Genomic DNA, 21,503 nt, shown 5'->3' with positions numbered 1-21,503 from the left:
ATATAAATCTCAAAGTTTGTGTGTGTGATTTGGTTTGTCCAGCTCTAGCTATTAAAATCTTAAAAAAAAGAATCCATATCGTAGGAGATTTGATCTCAGATTGTCTTGTTCCCAAAGCAATATGTTAAACCATTGAGCAGCGCCAGATGATGGATTCATTGGGCAATATATGTCGCTATGTGAGTGAAAATACGCACACCAATCTGGATATTGCATAACGTCATTTTATTCTTGCTCTTACGACTCTTATTAGCAACTTTTGCAATAGCTTACTCAAATTAGCTATTAACAATGTGCCAGGCTAATGGCAAGTGGCAGTGACAGGCAACTCCATTACCTGTCACTGTTTATAAGCTGATTTTTAACACCGGTGCAACGCCGGCAATTCTGCTAATTATTAATAAATACCATATAATAAATATATATATATATCATTAAATATTATATAATATCTATGTTTGAGATGAAGTGACACATTGAGCAAATGTTTACATAAAAATCTGTAGATAAAAAGATATTGGAAGTTCTCTTCTCTTTTTGACCAGAGGTCACTTCGAGTAATTCATATAAAATAACTTAGTCTATGTGACCTCCCGCAATCCCATCACTTTTCCCATAATAATAAAAACACATTTTAATATAAAAATCACATCTCTCTATTGAAGCTAAAAACCAGCATAATCTCTTGGCTTATGTCTATTATGTGTCTGAAGCAGCTATCCGTTTAGAGACAATTTCAGTATTTGAGGTAGGAGCTTGTTGTGACTCTTTCGTCTCTCCGACAGCAATATTGTCCTGTGAGTCTATTTCTAGCTTTAGTCTATCGTCACGCTTAGTTTCATTGTTATTGAGCTCATATTCTTCCTCTTCCTCAACTGGAATATGCAACTTTTTCCTTAACCGTACTTTGGCAGCGTGCTCCTCCCTCGCCTTCAATTTATCTTTAATTTCTTGGAGTCGTTGCTCTTTCTTTTCAACAACGGAATCAACTTTCTTTGTCGTGCATTCAAGGAGCTCTTGATGCTGTTTTACCATGTCTTGTTGAACTTGGCTAATATCCGACTTTGCAGCAACTGCATTTATCTTCTCCAATTTCTCATTTTCTGCATCCTAAAATTTAACAAAAGACAGATCTTTCACTGTAATGTTGTAAAAGCTATGTAGAAAGTGCGCTCGTACAATGGGTGCGCAGTGAAATGAATTTGTGTCAACTGGCTATGCCAGCTACAAATTCATGTCTGACTTGCTTTCTACAACACAATTTTTGCAGTTGTTTCTCTGAAAGAATGTTAATAATAATTAATGTTTGTACAGCTAATAATTATATTGACTTTATATTGACCATGCTTGCACAATGCCAGCTAGTTGGCTATTAGAGCATTGTTTCTCTGCAAGTTTGAAGAACACTACTGTAAGAAAATAGTAATAGAGAGCGTAAATATGCTTGAATCATTTAGTAATGGGTAAGCGAAGGCTATGACGAATTGGAGTGCCCTAGTTTGCCGAGTTATATTTGCAAACTCACTTAGAGTTTGTAAATATAACTCGAATTAGAGTGTCCCGAGTGTACAACCCAAGTTGATAAACCGAGTTATATTTACAAACTCGAGATTGTTAATATAACTCGGTTTATCAACTTGGGTTGTACACTCGAGACACTCTAATTAGCCATAAGTTCTTGTTTTACAGTACATACATAGTTTAATTTCTATTAGCTAACGGGTGCCTGTCAGTGTACCATTGTTAATATAACCAGATCTACTGCTGTGCTACCGTAATACCAGTATATTGCACCTTATTTTACAAACTCGAGTTTGTAAATATAACTCGCTTTATCAACTCGGGTTGCAAACTCAGGCATCATAAGGCTCCATAGAAGGCTGGCGACACAAATCATTTAAAATTAATTTGTTTAAAAAAATGTGAATAAATTTTACCTCAAAGGCATTTTAAGATTGCATTTATTTGTTTTTATAATCACGGAGAACAACCCCGATATGGCTGCTACAATACATCGATCAATAAAGTCAGTTTGATCATGTAACATTAGCCTTGTACAAAAAAACTTTGACACAACTAATAGTATTCAAAATAGTCTTGATTATTGATATTTGAATCCAATGTCCACTAAGGGCAGTGTCTTTTGTACTATGTTATTGCTTTCTGTTACGGCCTTGCCAGGTTATACTGTTGCTTATCGCTGCTCTATCTACAATGTTTCATCCAAAAATTCTACAATCAGGTCTACTGAATAAGCTACTAAACATATTGATTGCTGATGAATCACTGCTTAAAATCAATCATTTAACACACTCGTAGAGTTATTGTAGAATGCATGTTTTATCGCAAGCGCAAAGGGTTCAACCTAGATCATTCGCCTTTTGATATATAATTTCAAATACACACCTTCCTTCTCTGTTCAGCCATTGCAAGTTTTTCCGCAATTTCTTCCTTAGTCTTCTTTTTCTTTTTTTTCTCAAGCTTAGCTAGCCTTGATGGAACAGCACGCCTTAGCATTGTTGTTGCTTCAACAACTTCAAAAGCTAGACCATTTTTTGCTTTGGATTTTGGTGTAGCTATTAGACCTTCATTTCTTAAATTCTCCAAAATCCTCTGTTCATCAAGCCTAGCTTTATCCTTAGCACTCAGGTTTCTTGGTGCAGGAGTGCCACTGAGGCACAAATCTAAACAAACAATGAATGTCTATTATCGAAGTGTCTACTGTATATTGTATTTAAAAAAATAAAATTTAAGCATGATTAAATTAGCCCATCATATAGATCTTGGACTTTTAAATTTAAAAGAGTTGCAAGTTCGAACACTTACCAAGTTCTGGTGCTTGAAAACTGCTCTCAATCTTTTCTACTATTGCTCCCTCTGAGTTTTCAGTGATGATGTTAGCATATTCATCAATACCATCATCTTCTTCCAAATCATTGCCAGAATATCCTGAGTCATGACTTTGTTTGGATGCTGTGCTTGTAGCGCTTTTTGATGGCCTTTCTCCACCACCAGCTGAAGATATGCTAGATCCGTTCAGAATATCCAATCCTTTTACATGTTGTACTTTTTTATGCTTTTGAAGGAGCTCTCCTTCTGGCTTTACTTGCACCATTTTGCCATTACTACAGCCCATATTTGCTGATTTGAGCAAAATACTTTTAAACCCACCGACGACTACTTCGTTTTAGTCCGTCTTGTAGACTTGAAAGGGCATATAATTACATACCATGCTTTGTGAGTATAAACAACGCTGGTTGCTACTCACGTGGCCAAATCGACCATTTATGACTTGATGTGAAAACGTTTTAACGAATCCGCTGAAGACCTTTATTTCGATAGGTAAAATGTGTTAAAAGACTCGGCCATCGTACTGTACACAGTACCGTACGCAAAACCCGAAGAATGGCCAAGGTCATTCGCGAGTGCAGAAACTCGACCGGTCAGTTTCTGGGTCGTTTTGTAGGGGTGGAGCTTACTCCGAAAATGGAAATTTTTACGTCGGGACTAAACGGCGAGGTTTTAAGCCAGTGCCAATGTTTAGTTGGTTAGAAATTGAGTATGTAATATTTTTGTTTTGTTTAACAAATTAAAGCATAAACATCTTTTTTAGACAAATATTTAATAAAAAATATGAGATCTTTCATCAAACTAGCATAACGTATTCACACAGCTGTTTATCGTAGTTTTGTCGACGAAGTACAGTCACACTTCAACTTACGAGCTTAATGCGTTCCGAGACTGAGCTCGTATGTCAATTTACTCGCATGTTGGTGCAATTTATTTATATATAGAACAATTAAATATATATTGATTGGTTTCCATACTCTAAAAAAAGCAAATAAAACACTCAAAACAAGATATTGTAACAGAAAGAACATGTTGGTTATTCTCCTTACGTACTACATGCTTTCAAAAAACAACAAATAAAAAATAACGCAAGGAAATGTGATTAATTAAAATGTAAAATTAAACATACAATAGCAGTTAACACTCGCATTTGCCAGGGAGGGAGATATAAGTTATCCTTCGTTACAACATTTGACTTTGATAAATTTGGATTTTATCAAAGTGTTAAAAGACAAACTTAAAAGCAAACTTTCATTTTCAACTAAACGTAATTAAAATTTCTTCGGCGTTCATAGTTTGAAGTTTCTCGCTGGTTAGCGAGAAATTTTTCCTTTTTATTCGCTTTCACGACTAGCCGGCCGTTTTAAGATAAACCTATCTAAGGACGTTTGCCTTTGTCGCCCTTGCAACATGTTGCGATTAGGACGAACACAGGTGTCGTCACAAAAGGTTAATGCACGGCCACTAGCCAGCTTGTCCGAATGTCTATTAAACAGTTTGGATAGATAGCGCCGGCCTTTTCACATAACATCGTTTCAGTTACTCTGTCACCGGCTAATTTTTTGTCCAATGCCATCAGCGGTCGTGAAGATCGCTGCACCGTTTAGAAACTATGGTTAGTCCTTTTGCGAACAAAATGCCCTGAATATGATCCTTCTGTTTGATAATTATGAATGTATTTCTGTCATATTGCCCAGCTAGCTCAATCACGCATACACATTTCGCATATTTTTCAATATTTTTTCCGTTTAATATCAATTGTTATCATTTGCTTTTTCTTTGTATTATCTTTCATTTTACTGGCAAACTTTCGGTCTACGCACAGTACGTTAAATTCACATAATTCTGCGCAGAAAATCGTGCACAAAAAAAACACGGTACAACAGTATAACCTGAGCAGTTGAAAAATACAGAGTGATGCAGTTCTCATAAAACACCTCCGGCATACTTGGCAACTGACTCAAGTGCTCGTATCTCAAACATGGCTCGTATGTTAGTGCTAAAACTTGCTTGAAAGCTTGCTCGTATCTCAAGTTTCTCGTAAGTTGGAGCACTCGTAAGTTGAAGTATTACTGTAGTAACATGCTCACGAAACGGAAGAAAATCTTCGCAAAAATACATCATTAATTATTCTGTATTCGTTTATACAGTGTATATGAAAAATATCTTACATACGCTGTAATATGATTGCACTTACATGTATGTAACGCGGTATTACATAAGTTATTGAATATTTGTGATCATGTTCTAACCAAATAAAATGCACATTGAAACAATTGTCTACTTTGCCACCATTCTGAGAGCTAAAGAAGATTATATTTCATTTTAGTGTAACTATTTATGTTAGCATATCGTAAGACAAAGATTGTGAAAAGGCAACAGAAGACATTAGTCTATCTTATCTTTACTGCAAATACCGACTTCAACAACTAACTTCAATTAGATTTTGAACATGACCGCACTCTGTAAGTATTCATTTGTCAATTCGCTTATATATTTATTATATAAGTACAGCAATGTGTGACCAAAAATTTTTCTGGATTTTTTGGGCAAAAAATATTTTCTTGCTGTTGGCATGATGATGTATTTTCTTGCTCCAATATAAATAATGCATGTGGCAATTGTTGTGCATCATTGTTAGCAGCTCTCCCGTTACCTCCACAAGCACAATGTAGCCAAATCTGGAAAATCAGAGGGCAGCACACACAAAACCGTTAGCATGATGTATGTCTATTGGCATTGCGAATGTTATACAGCATACATTGTTTGAAAAGCCAATGCGCAATGACAAAATGTCAGATGATGGACCACTGGAACAATGATAGGAAGTAAGTTGTTTCAATTATCAGACGAATCTATCATGATAAATTGTTAAGTTTAATAATTTCACTTTATTTGATATAAAAGGAAAATGTTGCACATAACTTAATTACTACCACATCAGCAACAAAGCCACGAAAGGCCTTTAACAAGCACAAATGAGAACAAAATAACACAGTAGAAAAGGGCCACATATACTACATGTAGATATGTGAAAATAAGTGAATATAAGTCTGGGTTATTTGAAAAAAAAATCAGTGTTGAAAATCCTGAATGTTGTATGTATGCAAGTATGTTTTAATTTGATCAATATATTCACTCAGAATTGAGCACAGTACCAAGCTGAAAGAGTTTGAGTTTTTGCATATGAAAGTATTCCTATCTAGAACAAGTTTGTTCTCTATGGCTGCAGATGAACTGGCAATGAGGTGGAGGGCACGCCAGATGCCCTCTGGCGTGCCCTCCACCTCATTGCCAGTTCACCCACAGTTATAGGAAACAAACTTGTTCTATGCCTATCTAGATATTGCATGTATTATAAAGCCTTTTATATTTGCATGTATTATAAAGCATTTTTGCTCTGTCATTTCTTACTCCCTGCAAACTCCTCTTGGAGATCCTTGATCTAAAATAAAAACAATCATAGCATGTGTATTTACATCTCCTTGAACTTGTAAAGTACTGTGAATGCAGTATTCAAGTGGCATTATTTGCGACGATTTTTGACTTTGACAGGAATATTATTTGTTAATTTAATGAAGTAGATTGGAAAGTTACATTGGACATTGTGATTAGCTAGAAGTTAATTTGGCGATCTCAATGTACCGGGCAAATCTGCTTTTGCTAGTTCCTGACTTTATTACTGTTTTTACAGTAGTTTTATTTCACAATTATTTCCTGGCTTCATATATCTCTTCCGATCCTACATTGCTCAACCGACTTAGCCCATAGAGTTGATTTGTAGAAGACAACAGCGACATTAGTCCAAGTACTATGGTGCCTTACAGTGCCTCGCGTTGCGTGTTCACAACTCGAGTTGTGAACACGCAACGCGACTTTGTAAAAGTAAGGTGCAATATATTGGTATTACGAAGGCATAACCGTAGATCTGGTTATATTGACAATGGCACATCAATAGGCACCTGTTAGCTAATAGAAATTAAACTATGTATGTACTGTAAAACTAGAGCTAATGGCGAATTATAGTGTGCCGAGTTTGCAACTCGAGTTACACAACTCGAGTTCATCAAAAATCCAGGCCGAGTTCTTTCAACAGCAACTCGAGTTCAACAATTCAGTTTGAGAACATGGAACGAGAAGCATTGTAAGGCGCCATACTAAACAATTCATCATTTCATTTTTTCTAGCTACCTATATTTTCTATATGGAATTTTTTGGTGCATCATTAAATGCCGTTAAAATAATTTCTATGTTTGTTCATTGTCGGTGTTCATTCAGTTTCTTGTCAGGTTCTAGAAAGATAACTCTTTTTTTCATTTGAAAAAGAAGTGGCCCGGCCCCCAAATAGATTGTTGTTTAGTTTGCTTTTTACATTCTGCAATTGTTTTTGTCTCTTTATATTTATAAAGAAGAAATAAATATAGGCAAATATCGCCAATATATATATAATTTAAATATGTATATATACAATGTATTTAAATTATCATTATTAAATTTCTGTAAATGTTCTGTAAATGAGACACCCCAATTACTCACTTTGCTTATTTTACAAACCCGTGTTAGTTTTGCGTAACAGCCAAGTTCTTTAAACAGCAACTCGAGTTGCGAACACGCAACGCGAGGCACTGTAAGGCGCCATAAAGTACTCAGTCTACGAATCGGATGGTGTTATGGCACCTTGTTATCAACTTCTCAAAGTGTTGATAACAACTCCAGAGATGCTCCCAAATCCTGATTAGAGATTTGCAAATCGCATCAAATCACCAATCATGAGATTGGCATCAAAGCACCATGAAAATGGATTACCCAGCTTGTAAATTAAATCAAATTAAAACCATCAATTACATAGTGGATGATGGTTTTAATTTCATTTTATTTGAAAGCTGAGCAGTCACCCTTCTAAGTGATTTGATTTGGAGCAAACCGCATGCCAGCTATTTGATATGCTTTACAAATCTGGAATCAGAGATTTGGGAGCATCACTGCACAACTCTCGCCAATTCAGACACTGAGCACTTAGACTAAAGTGACACGAAAGCATCATGCAACAGGGTTTTAATTTTAAAACTGAATTACTGAATATTACCACTCACCGGACTTAGGTATGAAAGTAACATCAGGTGTCTGAGTTACATCTATAATGCTGTTGTTTGTGGCGTTTCGTAGATGCTCCCCACATCTATGGAAACTCACATAGCCTCTGCTCTTACTCCTACTCGTCCTGAGCAAGCACTGCGTTTCCTCCTTATCTTGAGCTATAAATCAGAATGCTCGAGGTATTGAATATTTGGCTGGGTGTGAACAGGCAACTTAATAAATATCGCAGTTGGCAGCAAATAATTTGTTTCTAAAACCTAATCCTGCCTACACAAGGGGTTCTTCTGCATTATCCTACTATAACCTTACATTTTTCTAGCTACTAATCTAGGGTTACAAAGGGCTTGAAGATCCGCCTAACAATGAAATTCCGTATTTAACCATAATTAATATTGCACAATTTGCCTAAAATTTTATTGCTGGTTATGTGAGTGAGTACCTTTGTGTTACTATGAGATGTATTGTCTTGAGGATGCGGTCTCTTTGTTGGATTCTGTGATTGAAAATATAAACAATACGTAAATTATGTATATCGACACCATGTGACAACATATATGAATTTATGCACATGTATAGCATATTTATATTTGTGGGCACAATCTAACTAAATTCAAATTGGCAAAAGAGTCCAAACAAAGGCCTTGTTGCCAGGGCTCCAAAATAAGCATTCATTTCATCTTTCTTTTAATGATTGTTTTTGCAAATTTTAGGTGTGAAATATTAAATGTAAAATAAAATATTACGTCCAAGTTTAACCAAAAGTGTGAACTACGATATAATACTATCTGGCACATGTGTGAGGCGCCTCGGGATGAGAAATTCTCAAGAAAAATGAGACAGATTGCCGTAAACTTCACTGGCTATTGGGTCAAGGATATGGTATCTGAGCATTCCAATCAAGTCCTTGTTTCTTTGCAATTCTACGGAATTTCTATGAGAGTGTAGATGAATTACAATAAATAAACTGTTTATGAACTTTGATGTACCGTGAGACCGAAGGCAAAGTATCAAATACAGCTTAGACATGTCCAACCCTCACAGTAGTGTAGACTTAGATTTACTGCATTCTCTGATTTCAGGCTTACAAGAATATAAATGTGCACGCATGCTTTTGTTACAAGATAGCTATTTCAGAAATAAGCCAAATTAAAATCCATAAAAGTAATAAATATTATTTATCATCTCTATGTAAAATCCATACTATACTGTCTGTGCATTTGCAAAGACATGAAATGATAGCCTTGTCTAAATATATTGGACATACAATGACCGAGTTTTGCTGTCCAAAAATATCCCTTATAATAGGCTGAGTAAAATATTCTTGGTGTACCGGTAACTTACCCTCGGCTGTTCTTTGTACTTTTTCTTCTTGGTTTGATGTCTTTCAGGACCGTACATGCAGCCATACTCTTTTTCTTCGCCATACTGTCATGAATGACCTTCTTACCTCTCCAAATATCTTCACCTTGCTATATTAGAGCAGATAAAATCTTAAAATTAAGAAACATAGTACAGAATTTTTAGATTCATTGGCTGAAGACGTTGTAGGTTTTTAGCCTTACTTGATTGCTAACACTCAATTGAGAACTAACTGCTGCATGTATATGATGCTTGATACATTTATTGCTTGCTTAATTGTAGTTATTAATATACAATGATTTTTAATGTCATTTCAATTGCATGCCAATGCTTGTACATTGAAGCCTATGTATATCTTCGAATCAAGGCTGCACTATAAGCTTGATTGTAATCCACTGCATGTCGGTATATACATGAATATCCACTTCATTAAATCAAGCTTAAGAGTTGAGTGTCCACAGAGAGTAATCCTTTATTGCTGAGAGGTAGATGTGTATCCAGTGTGAGTTGCCAGTGAACTGATGAAAATTGTGTCAACTCTGCATTAAGTAGTGCCTGTGATGTCATAGATCACATGGCACAAAAACAAACCAAAAAGGGCCTCATAAAAACATATAAGCTACTAGTGACATGTACTTCTATTGCACAACCACCAAGCAAAGGCCTACATTTTACAATCAAGGTTACACTTCACAATCAAGGTTACACTAAAATATCCGAGGTATAAAATGTTCATTTCCAACACAAGATCACAAATTAGGCAGTGGAGAAAAAGTGCTTTAAGGATATGAGATTACCTTCAAAAATTCTTTCATGCATGTTGAATATGCCATCCTCATGGTATGTGTAAAACTTGTTGCCATATTCGATGTCATTGGCTTTGATGGCTTGCTCAGCCTTGTCTAACGATGAAACAAGAACGAGTGGCATAATGCTTAAATACACTGCAATTAAAAAATATATTTGGTAGGCCCTCAGGCTCCTCATAGAAGTTGACTGTCGTCAGCGAGCATGTCATTCAGCTATCGAGACTTCAATAACCTACCGACACGATTGCCGACCACAGGCACGGGAGGCCTGTAGGTAGACCTAATTAGAAGATGAAATGACGAATACAAAAATTCAGTTATGAATACATGATGACCCACTGAGGTCTTCTTTTAGGGTTGAAGCAATATGAATATGTAGTGCATTTCAATTCATTTTTTAAGACAAATTGCAAGCAGTAAGCGTCTCTGACTACTGAGGACTACTGATCACAGGCAGGCTGTCTAGTCCGAAAATATAACTGCCCTGCATTGCAGGAGACTACAAAAATTTGCTTTACCTTGCCTCCTCTCCTACACTTCTTGTGAACCAAACAGATGAGATACAGCCTGGGCCTGGCGGTGCTACTGACAACGCACCATTGTAGTAACAAGTTCAAATAAAATTTGAGATACACAATTAAATGGTTGTTCCTTAAGTAGCTACATACTGTTGTTGTTTCAAAAGGTGCTACAGTTGAGACTTAGTAGTAATATAAAGTTAGTTATTAAAAAGTGTGTGCTTGCAGCAAATACAGTAAAGATAAGAAACTGATGTCTTCTGTTGCCTTCATTTTTACAATCAATGCCTAACGAGATGCTAATATTAATATTTACAGTGAAATGAAATAGAATCATTTTAGGCTCTCAGAATGGTAACGAAGTGGACAACGGTTTTAATGTGCATTTTATTTGTTCAGAACATAATCGCAACTTTTCAATATTTCATGTAACACCGCTTTACAAAAGTGTACTCATATTAAAAGATATCCAACTATTTTTCAAATATAAACGAATACAAAATAATTAATGGTGTATTTTTGAGAAGATTTTTTCCGTTTCATGAGCATGTTACCATTTATTCTGAACACGAAAAAACTACGATAAACAGCTATGTAAATACGTTATGTTATTTTGCTAAAAGAACTCACATTTGTAATTACAGATTTGCTTAAAAAAGATGCTTGCAAGATATTTTGTTAAACAAAAAGATTACTACTCAATTTCTCAACAACTAAACGTTAGCAGTGGCTCAAAACCTCGTGGCTCGATACGGTCAGAGTCGTATAGTTTCACAGTCTGTCTGTAGCCTGCTTTTTCAGATGCTGGAGTGAATTATCTTCTCCTCCTAAATTGAGGGCTTAACTGACCAGAAGAATGGACACACTACTTTGATAACAGGACATAATTTTATTAATACTAGGTTGTGCATGTCAAGTTCAATAGTTCTGTTTTGTGGTTGTTTCACCATGGCATGGTTTGGTATATTTATTTCTCAATAAAATTTATGCTAGTCGGATATTGAATTGCTGAGGCTAAAATACATGTATGCTTTTGCGTTTCCACTGTTTACAAAGGACGAATCCGGTCATTAAAAATATGCAGTGATTGCGCTACATATGTTGTAAGTAAACCTACCATCTTTCTCTCTCATGTGGAGTCATCTTGGGAATAACTTCGAGATCTGAAAAGCACATCTCCCTGCTTTATGAACAGTTTCGAGCGTACAGTCTATATATGTAGTAAGTAGAGGGTGTGCATACATTTTGTCCATCACATCAATTAATCCGCCTGCATTACATTGAATTATTTAATGTAGCTACATGTATGTATAATACTTGGATTCATAAACAAGTACAGTACTTACCTAGTAGCACCTGTATCACTCTCATTCTCAACCATTTCCTCACCAACAATAGCTGCATGTATAATTTCACTATCTATACAGGAGTGAAGTGGCTCCAACCATCCCTTCTTAGCTTTCTGACCTTTCAAAATAATTTTATCTGCTAAACGATATATTATCATACTCATAAGTTAGTTTAGCTTAAGTTAGTTTAACATTAAATTAGTTTAACTTATGAAAACTCATATTACTCATGTTTTCATAAGTTACCATATGTTATAGTTTTCATAAGTTACAAAATGCTCCAAAGAGCTTCATTCTGAACTTTTTCTTCTGTATGCAGACGTTACCTGTTGCCAATCAGAACAACTGTTCTAGTTGTTCTGTGCTGGGCTTGTAATGGTGAACACCCGAACCAAAATCTTTGCTGTCCATCACAGCCCAGATGTGCTTGCAAAGGTTGCCACATCTTCCATAGAAGCATGAGCACAGCCCAAGATCTGCCTGTACGAGACGTTTGGTCTTGCCAATACCAACTTCATACTGTTTCACCGTGTTTCTATAAAAAAAAGAGAATCATCTGTGCCGGTCATGAGTTTTATGATTGTTTTAGACCTGTATTGGGAGGCATAACTTGAGTATACACTTTAGCATGAGCACAATTTGTGAGTAATATCCACTCTAAGTTAGCACAAATAGGGTGAGCGATAAGCCGCTATATAAATCCTTTGCACTACTGATTGTGACACATTGTGAGTTCTATTATGGCTATGTATGTATAATACAAACAATTCCTAAATGTGTAAGTGTGTAACATCCAGCCTTGTGTAGCCTTCGTTTTCAGACAGAATGCGGGTGGAGTGGCTGGCACTCACAATAGGGGTGCCAGGAAGGATAGTTGGCGACTCTCCCAGTTTCTGCCTGAGAGCTTAGGCTTACCTTAGGATAACAAGTTTGGCTTCTTCAAGATATTCGATAATATCCACACATTAGTCTTTCAATCATTTAATACATCACCCTTGAGCCTGACCTATTTTGGCCTTTTAGGTCAAACCAGCTCAGACGAGCCAATGTTCTTTTATTATATATAGAAATGTCTTTTCTTTATATTATAGAAATGCTGCCAGGGTATGAGAGAGTAACAGCAGTCTGTTCAGTCAAATCTAGAATGATAAGATATATGACTTACATGTGTAACTATTGCTTTCATCCCGGTTAGCTGCTTTCGTCTTAATTTAAGCTTTTGTCTTCCATGAGCTATATCTAGGAGTCATTTAGATATAACGGTCTCGAACTTCGTGATAAAAAATCAGCCAAATGACATACATTAAATGCTCTCGCCCTGCCCAGAACTGCGTCCTTCAACAAACGAAATGCAGCTTCAACAAAGTTGTTTGTATTGTCGCCTACAAGTAAATACATGGAATGCTATTCATTGTATAAACAGAACCAACAGCCTGGATTCAAACAACATGTGTATGAATCTCATGACGGTAGACCAGGTTAGCCTATAGACACATATTGTGCCATATACTGGCCTTTTCATGACAATGATTTTTAAGGCAACATAAAACTCGGCTCAGTGTGAAAAGGCTTGGTAAAGAGATGTGGTTATGAATTGAGACATGGTCTAGAGACCAGGAATTATTGTCTTATTGCCCCAAATAGCTTTCGAGTGGGAAGGAGAGTATTTTCACATATGTCACACAGGCTTCTATGAAATTAGCCCTCAATTAAATGCAGACCTTTTTCCAGAATATCTGATGAGTGTATCACACAGCTTCAAATTGTGATATGATACAAAGTGAGGCTTGTACCTTGATGTATACTACTTTAAATATTACCTTCACTATGATATTTCTACCTCCTAGCAAATGACAAAGCTTTACTTTCATTGAATAGAAACCATGTAAGACATAGACCAAACAATAAAAATGTGGATGTGCGGCTTTCTATGCTATTTGGGGTACGCCTTTATAAAATAAATTTTGTAAAGAAACAAACCTCTCGTCTTCGTATCCTGCCGATAACACAAAGCCCAAAGTTGATGGCGGTTATGTAATGAAGCCAGATATGCAGCATAATTGGGATATTTCGAGAAACAACGGTGATCAGTCTCATAGCTTCAAATAAACATATAGATTGTTAAAAAATGAAACTTTTTAAATTCTAAAAATTGAAATGATGATGGCAAGGTAGCCGTAAGGTCCAAACCTCTCGACTGGAAATTCACTGTGCTTAATGAGCAGCTGCTGGCCCCAAAGGGACAGTGTCACCACTGATAAAAGAAAAAACATTCCATTGGAGCTGGATAATGGACGCTAGCACAATTCCTTAACCCCAAGTGTTTATGATATTACAATACCTATTGACAAGTATGATTATTGTTTGATGCCTTTGCAAAGAAACAGAAAGCTTACATTTCAAGATAATCTCCTTCGGTTTCACTGTATAGTAGGCGACGAAACAAATCCATACACCCATTCCTATCTCTCAATAGAACTTTGTTATCCCCTTTCCAAAGCCATCGCTATACAGCTTGTTGCACATGAAAGCTACACAGCAGTATTGTTGCATCAGGGTATGTAGACATTATGGCTGCATGCTCAGCTCGGGCATCATCTACCATAAAGACCATTGGCCCTTTAATACCTGCAGAGACGCATCATTCATGCAGTTGGTTGATCTAAGGTGTGGATATGTTACGTTATTCAGGTGAGAATCCTGTGTGGATGATCAATCTATGATATGGCGGTATGAAACAAATTTGGAATTGAACAAAAGCCTGGCAATATATAGCTCCATCACTTACTGAATTTATATACAAACCTTTGCAATTGAATCCTGTCTCACCCGCTAGCTGCTTCGGTTGAGCTAATCCCATAGTCACAGCCTCCTCTGATTCACTTGTTGTGAGAAAAGCACCTGAAACAATTGAATTGAACTAGAGTGAGTTGGAAGGAGGCTGAATGCAAAAAATACCGAAGGCAGTTGCGCATCTTCAGATTGATCACTAATAAAACTAGACTTATAAAACTTAAATCTGGTAGTGAAAGGGTATCTTTTTTAAAATAACAAAATACAGCACCAAAATGAAATTTTGAGGCTTGATTCTTTGACAAGCATCAAAAAGGGGGTTTCATTGCGTATCAAAGGAGTGTGACTGACCTAGAGGAACCCCTCCACCGGGACAATGTGTGAGTAATAGAAATAGTCGAGTCTGGTGCCCATCCATCCCACCAATGCATCTAAAAATACCATCTCGCCAGCCTCTCTACAACAAACAAATACTATATTAGATCTACATTTTGGCATTAAACAATTTGCTAAACAAAAGCTAAATATTACCAACACAAGACACTGTCACTGCATTGATGCAAGAATACATGCTGGCGGCTGTGGTTGGTAAATCTAGGCATGGGCTAGATACTAAAAACGCAAAGGCTATATCTTGGAAACAACTTAGAGATACATACAGTGTCATAAGGGTCTTGACATATTAGACAACAACCTCAGACAACAAGTACCTCAGACTATGAGCTCGCTTCATTAATGGTGAGATTATTGAGACAACCATCTGACCATCAGATGTCATGCCGGTTGAGTGGTCAACTCCATCTTGATGCAGCTTTTCTTGTAGCGCTTCCTGCATCTTTTCTGTGGTCTTTTGAAAATTGCCATACTTGGATATTTTCAACTGGTTATATAACCTAGTCATGGGAAAAGAAGAAGTTTCATGACATTAGCAAATAACTTCGAGCAGTCATTGTAAATATGTGGTATCAAGCCAATTTGTCTTGTTAGCTTAGCATCATTTTTCATAAGCTTCGGATCCTGCAAACTTATAATCAATCACAAAGGGTCCAGGATGGTGTGACTCTGAAGAATATCAGTGCTGTAGATGGCAAAGGGTGCAAGGAAGATTAAAGCTTACTATCTAAACACCTTGGAAAAACGTGTCAAGAACCATTACCAAATTTAGAAAAGTAATGCAGCAGCATGACAGCATTTACCTAGTGACAAGTGACTAAAATGAAACACACCTTGTAGGTAATGGTTAGACCAAGCTGGACACCTTGGTTAGATCAGATTAGATCAAGACAAATTATTAGTTGTTAAAGAATAAGACATCTGACTTACCCACTTTTGTTAAATCTGAGACAACATAAAAATAAACTTACATGTTTCACATTTGAACACAACGATAGCTGAGTAAAAGTTTCAACTTTTTGCTTTTAATAGTGCATATTAATAACTGTCTTTAACTGACAAGCAGTGTATCTCAAAACATTGTTTGGATAGTGGATGATTATGGAAAACTGAACATCATATTTGGAGAAACAGGGCACTTGAGATTTTCTGACATTGATATATATATATATATATATCAATGACAGAAAATCTCAAGATCCATGTTTCACTGTATATATATATATATATATACAGTGAAACATGGATAACTCAAACTTCACGGGACCGAGCGAAAGTGTTTGAGTTATCAGAGCGTTCAAGTTATCAGAGCACAGTCACAAGTGAATGTATTTATCAGTAGATACATATACAAACTACAGTCATACTTCGACTTAATGCGTTCCAAGACTGACCTCGTATATCAATTTACTCGCATGTTGGTGCAATTTATTTATATATAGAACAATTAAATATATATTGATTGGTTTCCATACTCTAAAAGAAATGCAAATAAAACACTCAAAACAAGATATTGTAACAGAAAGAACATGTTGGCTATTGTCCTAACATACTACATGTTTTCAAAAAGCAACAAATAAAAAATAATGCAAGGAAATGTGATTAATTAAAATATAAAATTAAATACATACAATAGCAGTTAACGCTAGCATTTGCCAGGGAGGGAGATATAAGTTATCCTCCGTTAAAACAGTTGACTTTGATAAATTTGGATTTTATCAATCAAAGTGTTAAAAGACAAACTTGGAAGAAAACCTAAAAGCAAACTTTCATTTTTAACTAAACATAATTAAAATTTCTTCGGCGTTCACAATTTGAAGTTTTTCGCTAGTTAGCTAATTTTTCCTTTTTTCGCTTTCACGACAAGCCAGCCGTTTTAAGATAAACCTATCTAAGGACGTTAGCCTTTGTCGCCCTTTCAACATGTTACGATTAGGACGAACACAGGTGTCGTCACAAAAGGTTAATGCACGACCACTAGCCAACGTGTCCGAATGTCTATCAAACAGTTTGGATAGATAGCGCTGGCCTTTTCACATAACATCGTTTCAGTTACGCTGTCACTGGCCAATTGTTTGTCCAATGCCATCAGCGGTCGTGAAGATCGCTGACCCGTTTAGAAACTATGGTTAGTCCGTTTGCGAACTAAATTTCCTGAATATAATCCTTCTGTTTGATAATTGTGAATGTATTTCTGTCATATTGCCGAGCTAGCTCAATCACGCATACACATTTCGCATATTTTTCAATATTTTTCCGTTTAATATCAATTATCATTTGCTTTTTCTTTGTATTATCTTTCATTTTACTGGCAAACTTTCGGTCTACGTACAGTACATTTAATTCACATAATTCTGCACAGATAATCGTGCACAAAAAACACGGTACAAAAGTATAACCTGAGCAGTTGAAAAATACAGAGTGATGGAATTCTCATAAAACACCTTTGGCATACTTGGCAACTGACTCAAGTGCTCGTATCTCAAACATGGCTCGTATGTTAGTGCTAAAACTTGCGTGAAAGCTGGCTCGTATCTCAAGTTTCTCGTACGTTGGAGCACTCGTAAGTTGAAGTATTACTGTACATGTATATATAAAACTAAAGTATAGGTTGTTTGTTGTAAGTTAAAGGGCATCTGATGTAGAGTTTTAAAGTATTTATCAGAAAGTATAGATATTTTTATACACTTGAGATTTGTGTGTTGTTTTAGGTGATGTGACTGCCAGAACTTTTTCAGATTAAAATTGGCAAAACCTAATCGCGGTTAAAACGCTCAGAAGACTTTTTTTCTGAGTGTTTTACTCGAGATCAATTTTGCCAATTTTAATCTTAAAACGTCTTGTCAGTCACATAACCTAAAACTGCAAACAAATCTCAGCCCAATAGAAAAATATCTATTCTTTCTGATAATTTTTAAAACTGGACATAAGTAAACATTTATGACCAATGCAAAAAAGCATGCTTTACATCTGATCAGTTGTTTCATTTAAAAAACTTATCGAGTGTAGTCTGTGACAAGGTATTTTTTTGACAAAGATCAACAGTGTGACTTATTGTAGAAATAGATTTTAAACAGTTATTATAGTCCTTAAAAACTTGTTAGCCTTTTCTAACAAAATTGGCCCATCGATAGGTACGCCTTCACTTCGCGATTGTCTAAACCAAGTCAATAATACACCATCCAAATCATCGTGCGACGTTGAACGATCTCTTAGCCTTGATGAATTTTGGTCACATAACGGTCTTATTCTTTCTTTTTGTTTAATCCATGTTGACATTGTACTTTTTAGAAGATTTTCTCTTTTTGATAATGCTGATAGCTTTTGTCCTGCTTCGATTTCCTCGAGTACTTTAAGTTTGTCAGGTTTCCACGCTTTTCTTTGCTTGCATGATGCCATCGTAAAGCGGATGTCTGTTGTAGCGGACGCCAAGCCACGAGCCTATTTGTGACATTTTATCTTTATGTATCCGCATATAATCACTGTTACAATATGTTTTTTGCATGCTTTGTCTATCTTTATTAGATTTTTATCGCTATAATACCTTCCAACGTTTATAGCTTGGCCGTAACTAAGCGAACATCTTAGCGACCCTATTAATCATTTTTATACGATTTCTTTTTCGGTTCCATTATACGGTACGGGGGAAATTATACGTACACTATACGCGTACTAAAAGCGCTTTTGTTAAGAAAGCAGAGTAGTCTCAGCTCCGCGACTAGTGGAAACTCCTTCCGGATTGAACTCCTTTCCAATTGAACGGAAACCGTTTGTGAATTCGGCAAAAAACTGTTCCGAGTTAACGGTGCCGAGGTCGAGTTATATAAAGCCATTTATCATTGCGTGGGAACGGACCAAGCAAATCCATTCGAGTTTACCATGTGTTCGCTATATCTGAGGGCGAGTTATCCATGTTTCACTGTATATAGCACTATACCTGGTACAATATTTTCGTGAGGGTATGATGGATCTGTCAGCCAGCTTGATGATATTTTCATCAGCCTCCAATTTTAGATGTTCCAGTGCCGACATTGGACAATGTCCATCTTGGAAAAGCCTTTTCAGTGTCACCCTTGTCTCATTGGACACAGCGTTCTTGGAGTAAGCTGCAGCTAAGGCTGTCTGATGGTTGTGCCCAGGTTTGAGTTTCACATCTGCCACCGTTTCATTGTCCCTGAGAATTCAGGTTAAATCGATTTCATTTTAATAAAAAGAAATTCTCTATGCGTTAAAATGAGATTGAACTTGATGTGTATCTGACACTATGACATTAATGGCGGCATAATTCAAGTACTCAGACTTCAAACGTAGGGAGCTGCTGATGCTAGTAACGCCATCTGTTTAAGTACCAATCTTTTAGAAAATTCACAATAATTCACTCTTCCTTAATTTGATATTAATATAGGCAGGGCAGTTGGTGTCTTTTACATTTCTGTATGTTATTTTAGCTCCTGCTCTTCGTTTGTACCCAGTGTGATGTTGGCAGACAGCTCTTAGCTAAAACATGTAACCAAAATAGCTCAGAACAGATACCCATGTGTCCAAAACTCTATTGCTTTGCCATACACTTTTAGGTGAACCCCGGAGAGCTTTTGTTTGGGAAGAAAAGCATTTTCGCAATTGAAACACAGGACAATAATTGCAAAACCTGTTCCGCATTGTATAATAAGGAGTGTATCGCACAGCTAACTATTTTGTATATTTATCCAATGCAATGATTTAACCTCAATGTATTTGGGGTGCGCTTTTGAAAGAAAAAACCTTTCATAATAGCCAAGGATAGAAAATCATTGACAGTACAAAGTAAGGTTTTATATAAGGCGTAAAATATACAACACACTTAGTGTTTTGGTTTGATGGGTAATAATACTTACACGATACTTACAAATATCAGTTTCTTAGTCGCGGGTCTTTTGCAACGAGTCCTCCAACGAAAATTGCTTTTGAATCTTGTAAGCCAGCCTTCTATACTGGCTTGGCTATTGAGCTCTTTGACATAGAAATTGAACTCATTTTCTTTCCACTTTAACTCAATCCTTTGTTCATATGTATAGCCATCTGGTAGTACATTCTGAAAATAGTAGAAAAAGTTACAGCACACAACCCATCTGCGATAAAATGCGCACACACAAACCCAAAAAGAATATGATATTGTGTGAGTTAATGTGTGGGACAGGGTGATTACCATATCCATGTACACCCATTAAAAGACATCTGTGCATCAAAACATAACAGAGAAATTTCCAGGTTCTGTGATGCACTTGAACTCTTGTTGACTGTTGATGTTGAAAACATGATGTCAAAATTGTTAAAAAGCTCATGTAGATTAATATACTTGGTCAAGCTCCGAAGGACGTCACAAACAATAACATTGATTGTACTTAACCTCTCGTTTCCCTTTCTTTCAACCAATACAATACAATTACAAACAATAGATTCATTTAATATTGATAAATCTAAAGTTATGCTAAAGCAAGAATTTACAGTACATTATTGCAAAAAATTGCGTATAATCTTGGTTAGAGCAGGTATAGTATTAACCATTATTATACTAATTACCTCCAGACCTGCCAACCCAAGAGTGGGGCAATGCGTGAGATTTGGTTTTGGGGCAATTGATGTATCAATGATAGTATATATAAAATTGTGGAAATTGGGGCAAAAACCTCACGCATTTTCATTTTTTCTTTGGGGTGATTGCGTGAGTCTCACGCCCAATGCGTGAGAGTTGGCAGGTATGATTACCTCCCCTCAGAGGGGAAGTGATTGATTATACATCCTTGGTTAAAGTTACAATATAATTATAATAATATAATAGATGAATAAAATGATGAATAAAAACATATTATTAATTCAACCACTATACTGAATTCAAATTACTAATTTAATTATGAGTTATTTTTAATTTTACGTAGGCCTTTCTATATATAAAATAAATAATACATAATTTAAATTTTCCTTATCTATCCAAGATTTCAGAACCAACCTACCGTTGATAATGCATGCCAATCCAGCGTAGCTGTACTACTACTTGGCCTTTGATATATTATGCGTGAATAGTTGTGATCATTCATGATCGCGACGTAGGTGGTAAATATAAACTGTACAATAAAGCGGAGCCAACTTTGCACGTAAATTTATTAAAATCGCTTCATTATACGCGGGACAAATGTGCTTTTGTGCCTCCTGCCACGTGCCACGAGAGTTTTTTTTAACACTGTAGCTGTACTACTACAAACTTTTCCTTTGAGATCGGAATATCGGACAATCGCGCTTTTGTGCCTCCTGCCACGAGAGTTTTTTGACACCACTTTTGCCACTCGCAGATAGGCTAG

At 36.2% G+C, this 21,503-nt stretch overlaps 1 protein-coding gene and 1 long non-coding RNA gene across 2 annotated transcripts; both read right to left on the bottom strand.

The window, feature by feature from the left end:
- Positions 1–385: 385 nt before the first annotated feature.
- LOC137394703 (uncharacterized) lies at positions 386–3,184 on the bottom strand. The gene is made up of 3 exons (XM_068081472.1): positions 2,827–3,184; positions 2,407–2,684; positions 386–1,110 (listed from the first exon to the last, which is right to left on the bottom strand). Exons 1-3 carry the CDS (start codon positions 3,134–3,136, stop codon positions 700–702), a joined length of 999 nt encoding a protein of 332 aa, XP_067937573.1. The 5' UTR covers positions 3,137–3,184; the 3' UTR covers positions 386–699.
- A 2,999-nt stretch (positions 3,185–6,183) lies between these two features.
- On the bottom strand, positions 6,184–13,289 carry LOC137394973 (uncharacterized). The gene is made up of 9 exons (XR_010978419.1): positions 13,148–13,289; positions 12,309–12,517; positions 11,980–12,100; positions 11,751–11,796; positions 10,104–10,208; positions 9,289–9,416; positions 8,387–8,440; positions 7,944–8,105; positions 6,184–6,295 (listed from the first exon to the last, which is right to left on the bottom strand). It is a non-coding gene; the product is annotated as an uncharacterized lncRNA (long non-coding RNA).
- Positions 13,290–21,503: the final 8,214 nt, after the last annotated feature.

The sequence above is a fragment of the Watersipora subatra genome, chromosome 4, assembly GCF_963576615.1.
Source record: "Watersipora subatra chromosome 4, tzWatSuba1.1, whole genome shotgun sequence".
NCBI classification, from domain to species: Eukaryota; Metazoa; Bryozoa; class Gymnolaemata; order Cheilostomatida; family Watersiporidae; genus Watersipora; species Watersipora subatra.
This window is presented reverse-complemented; position numbering and strand designations above follow the sequence as displayed.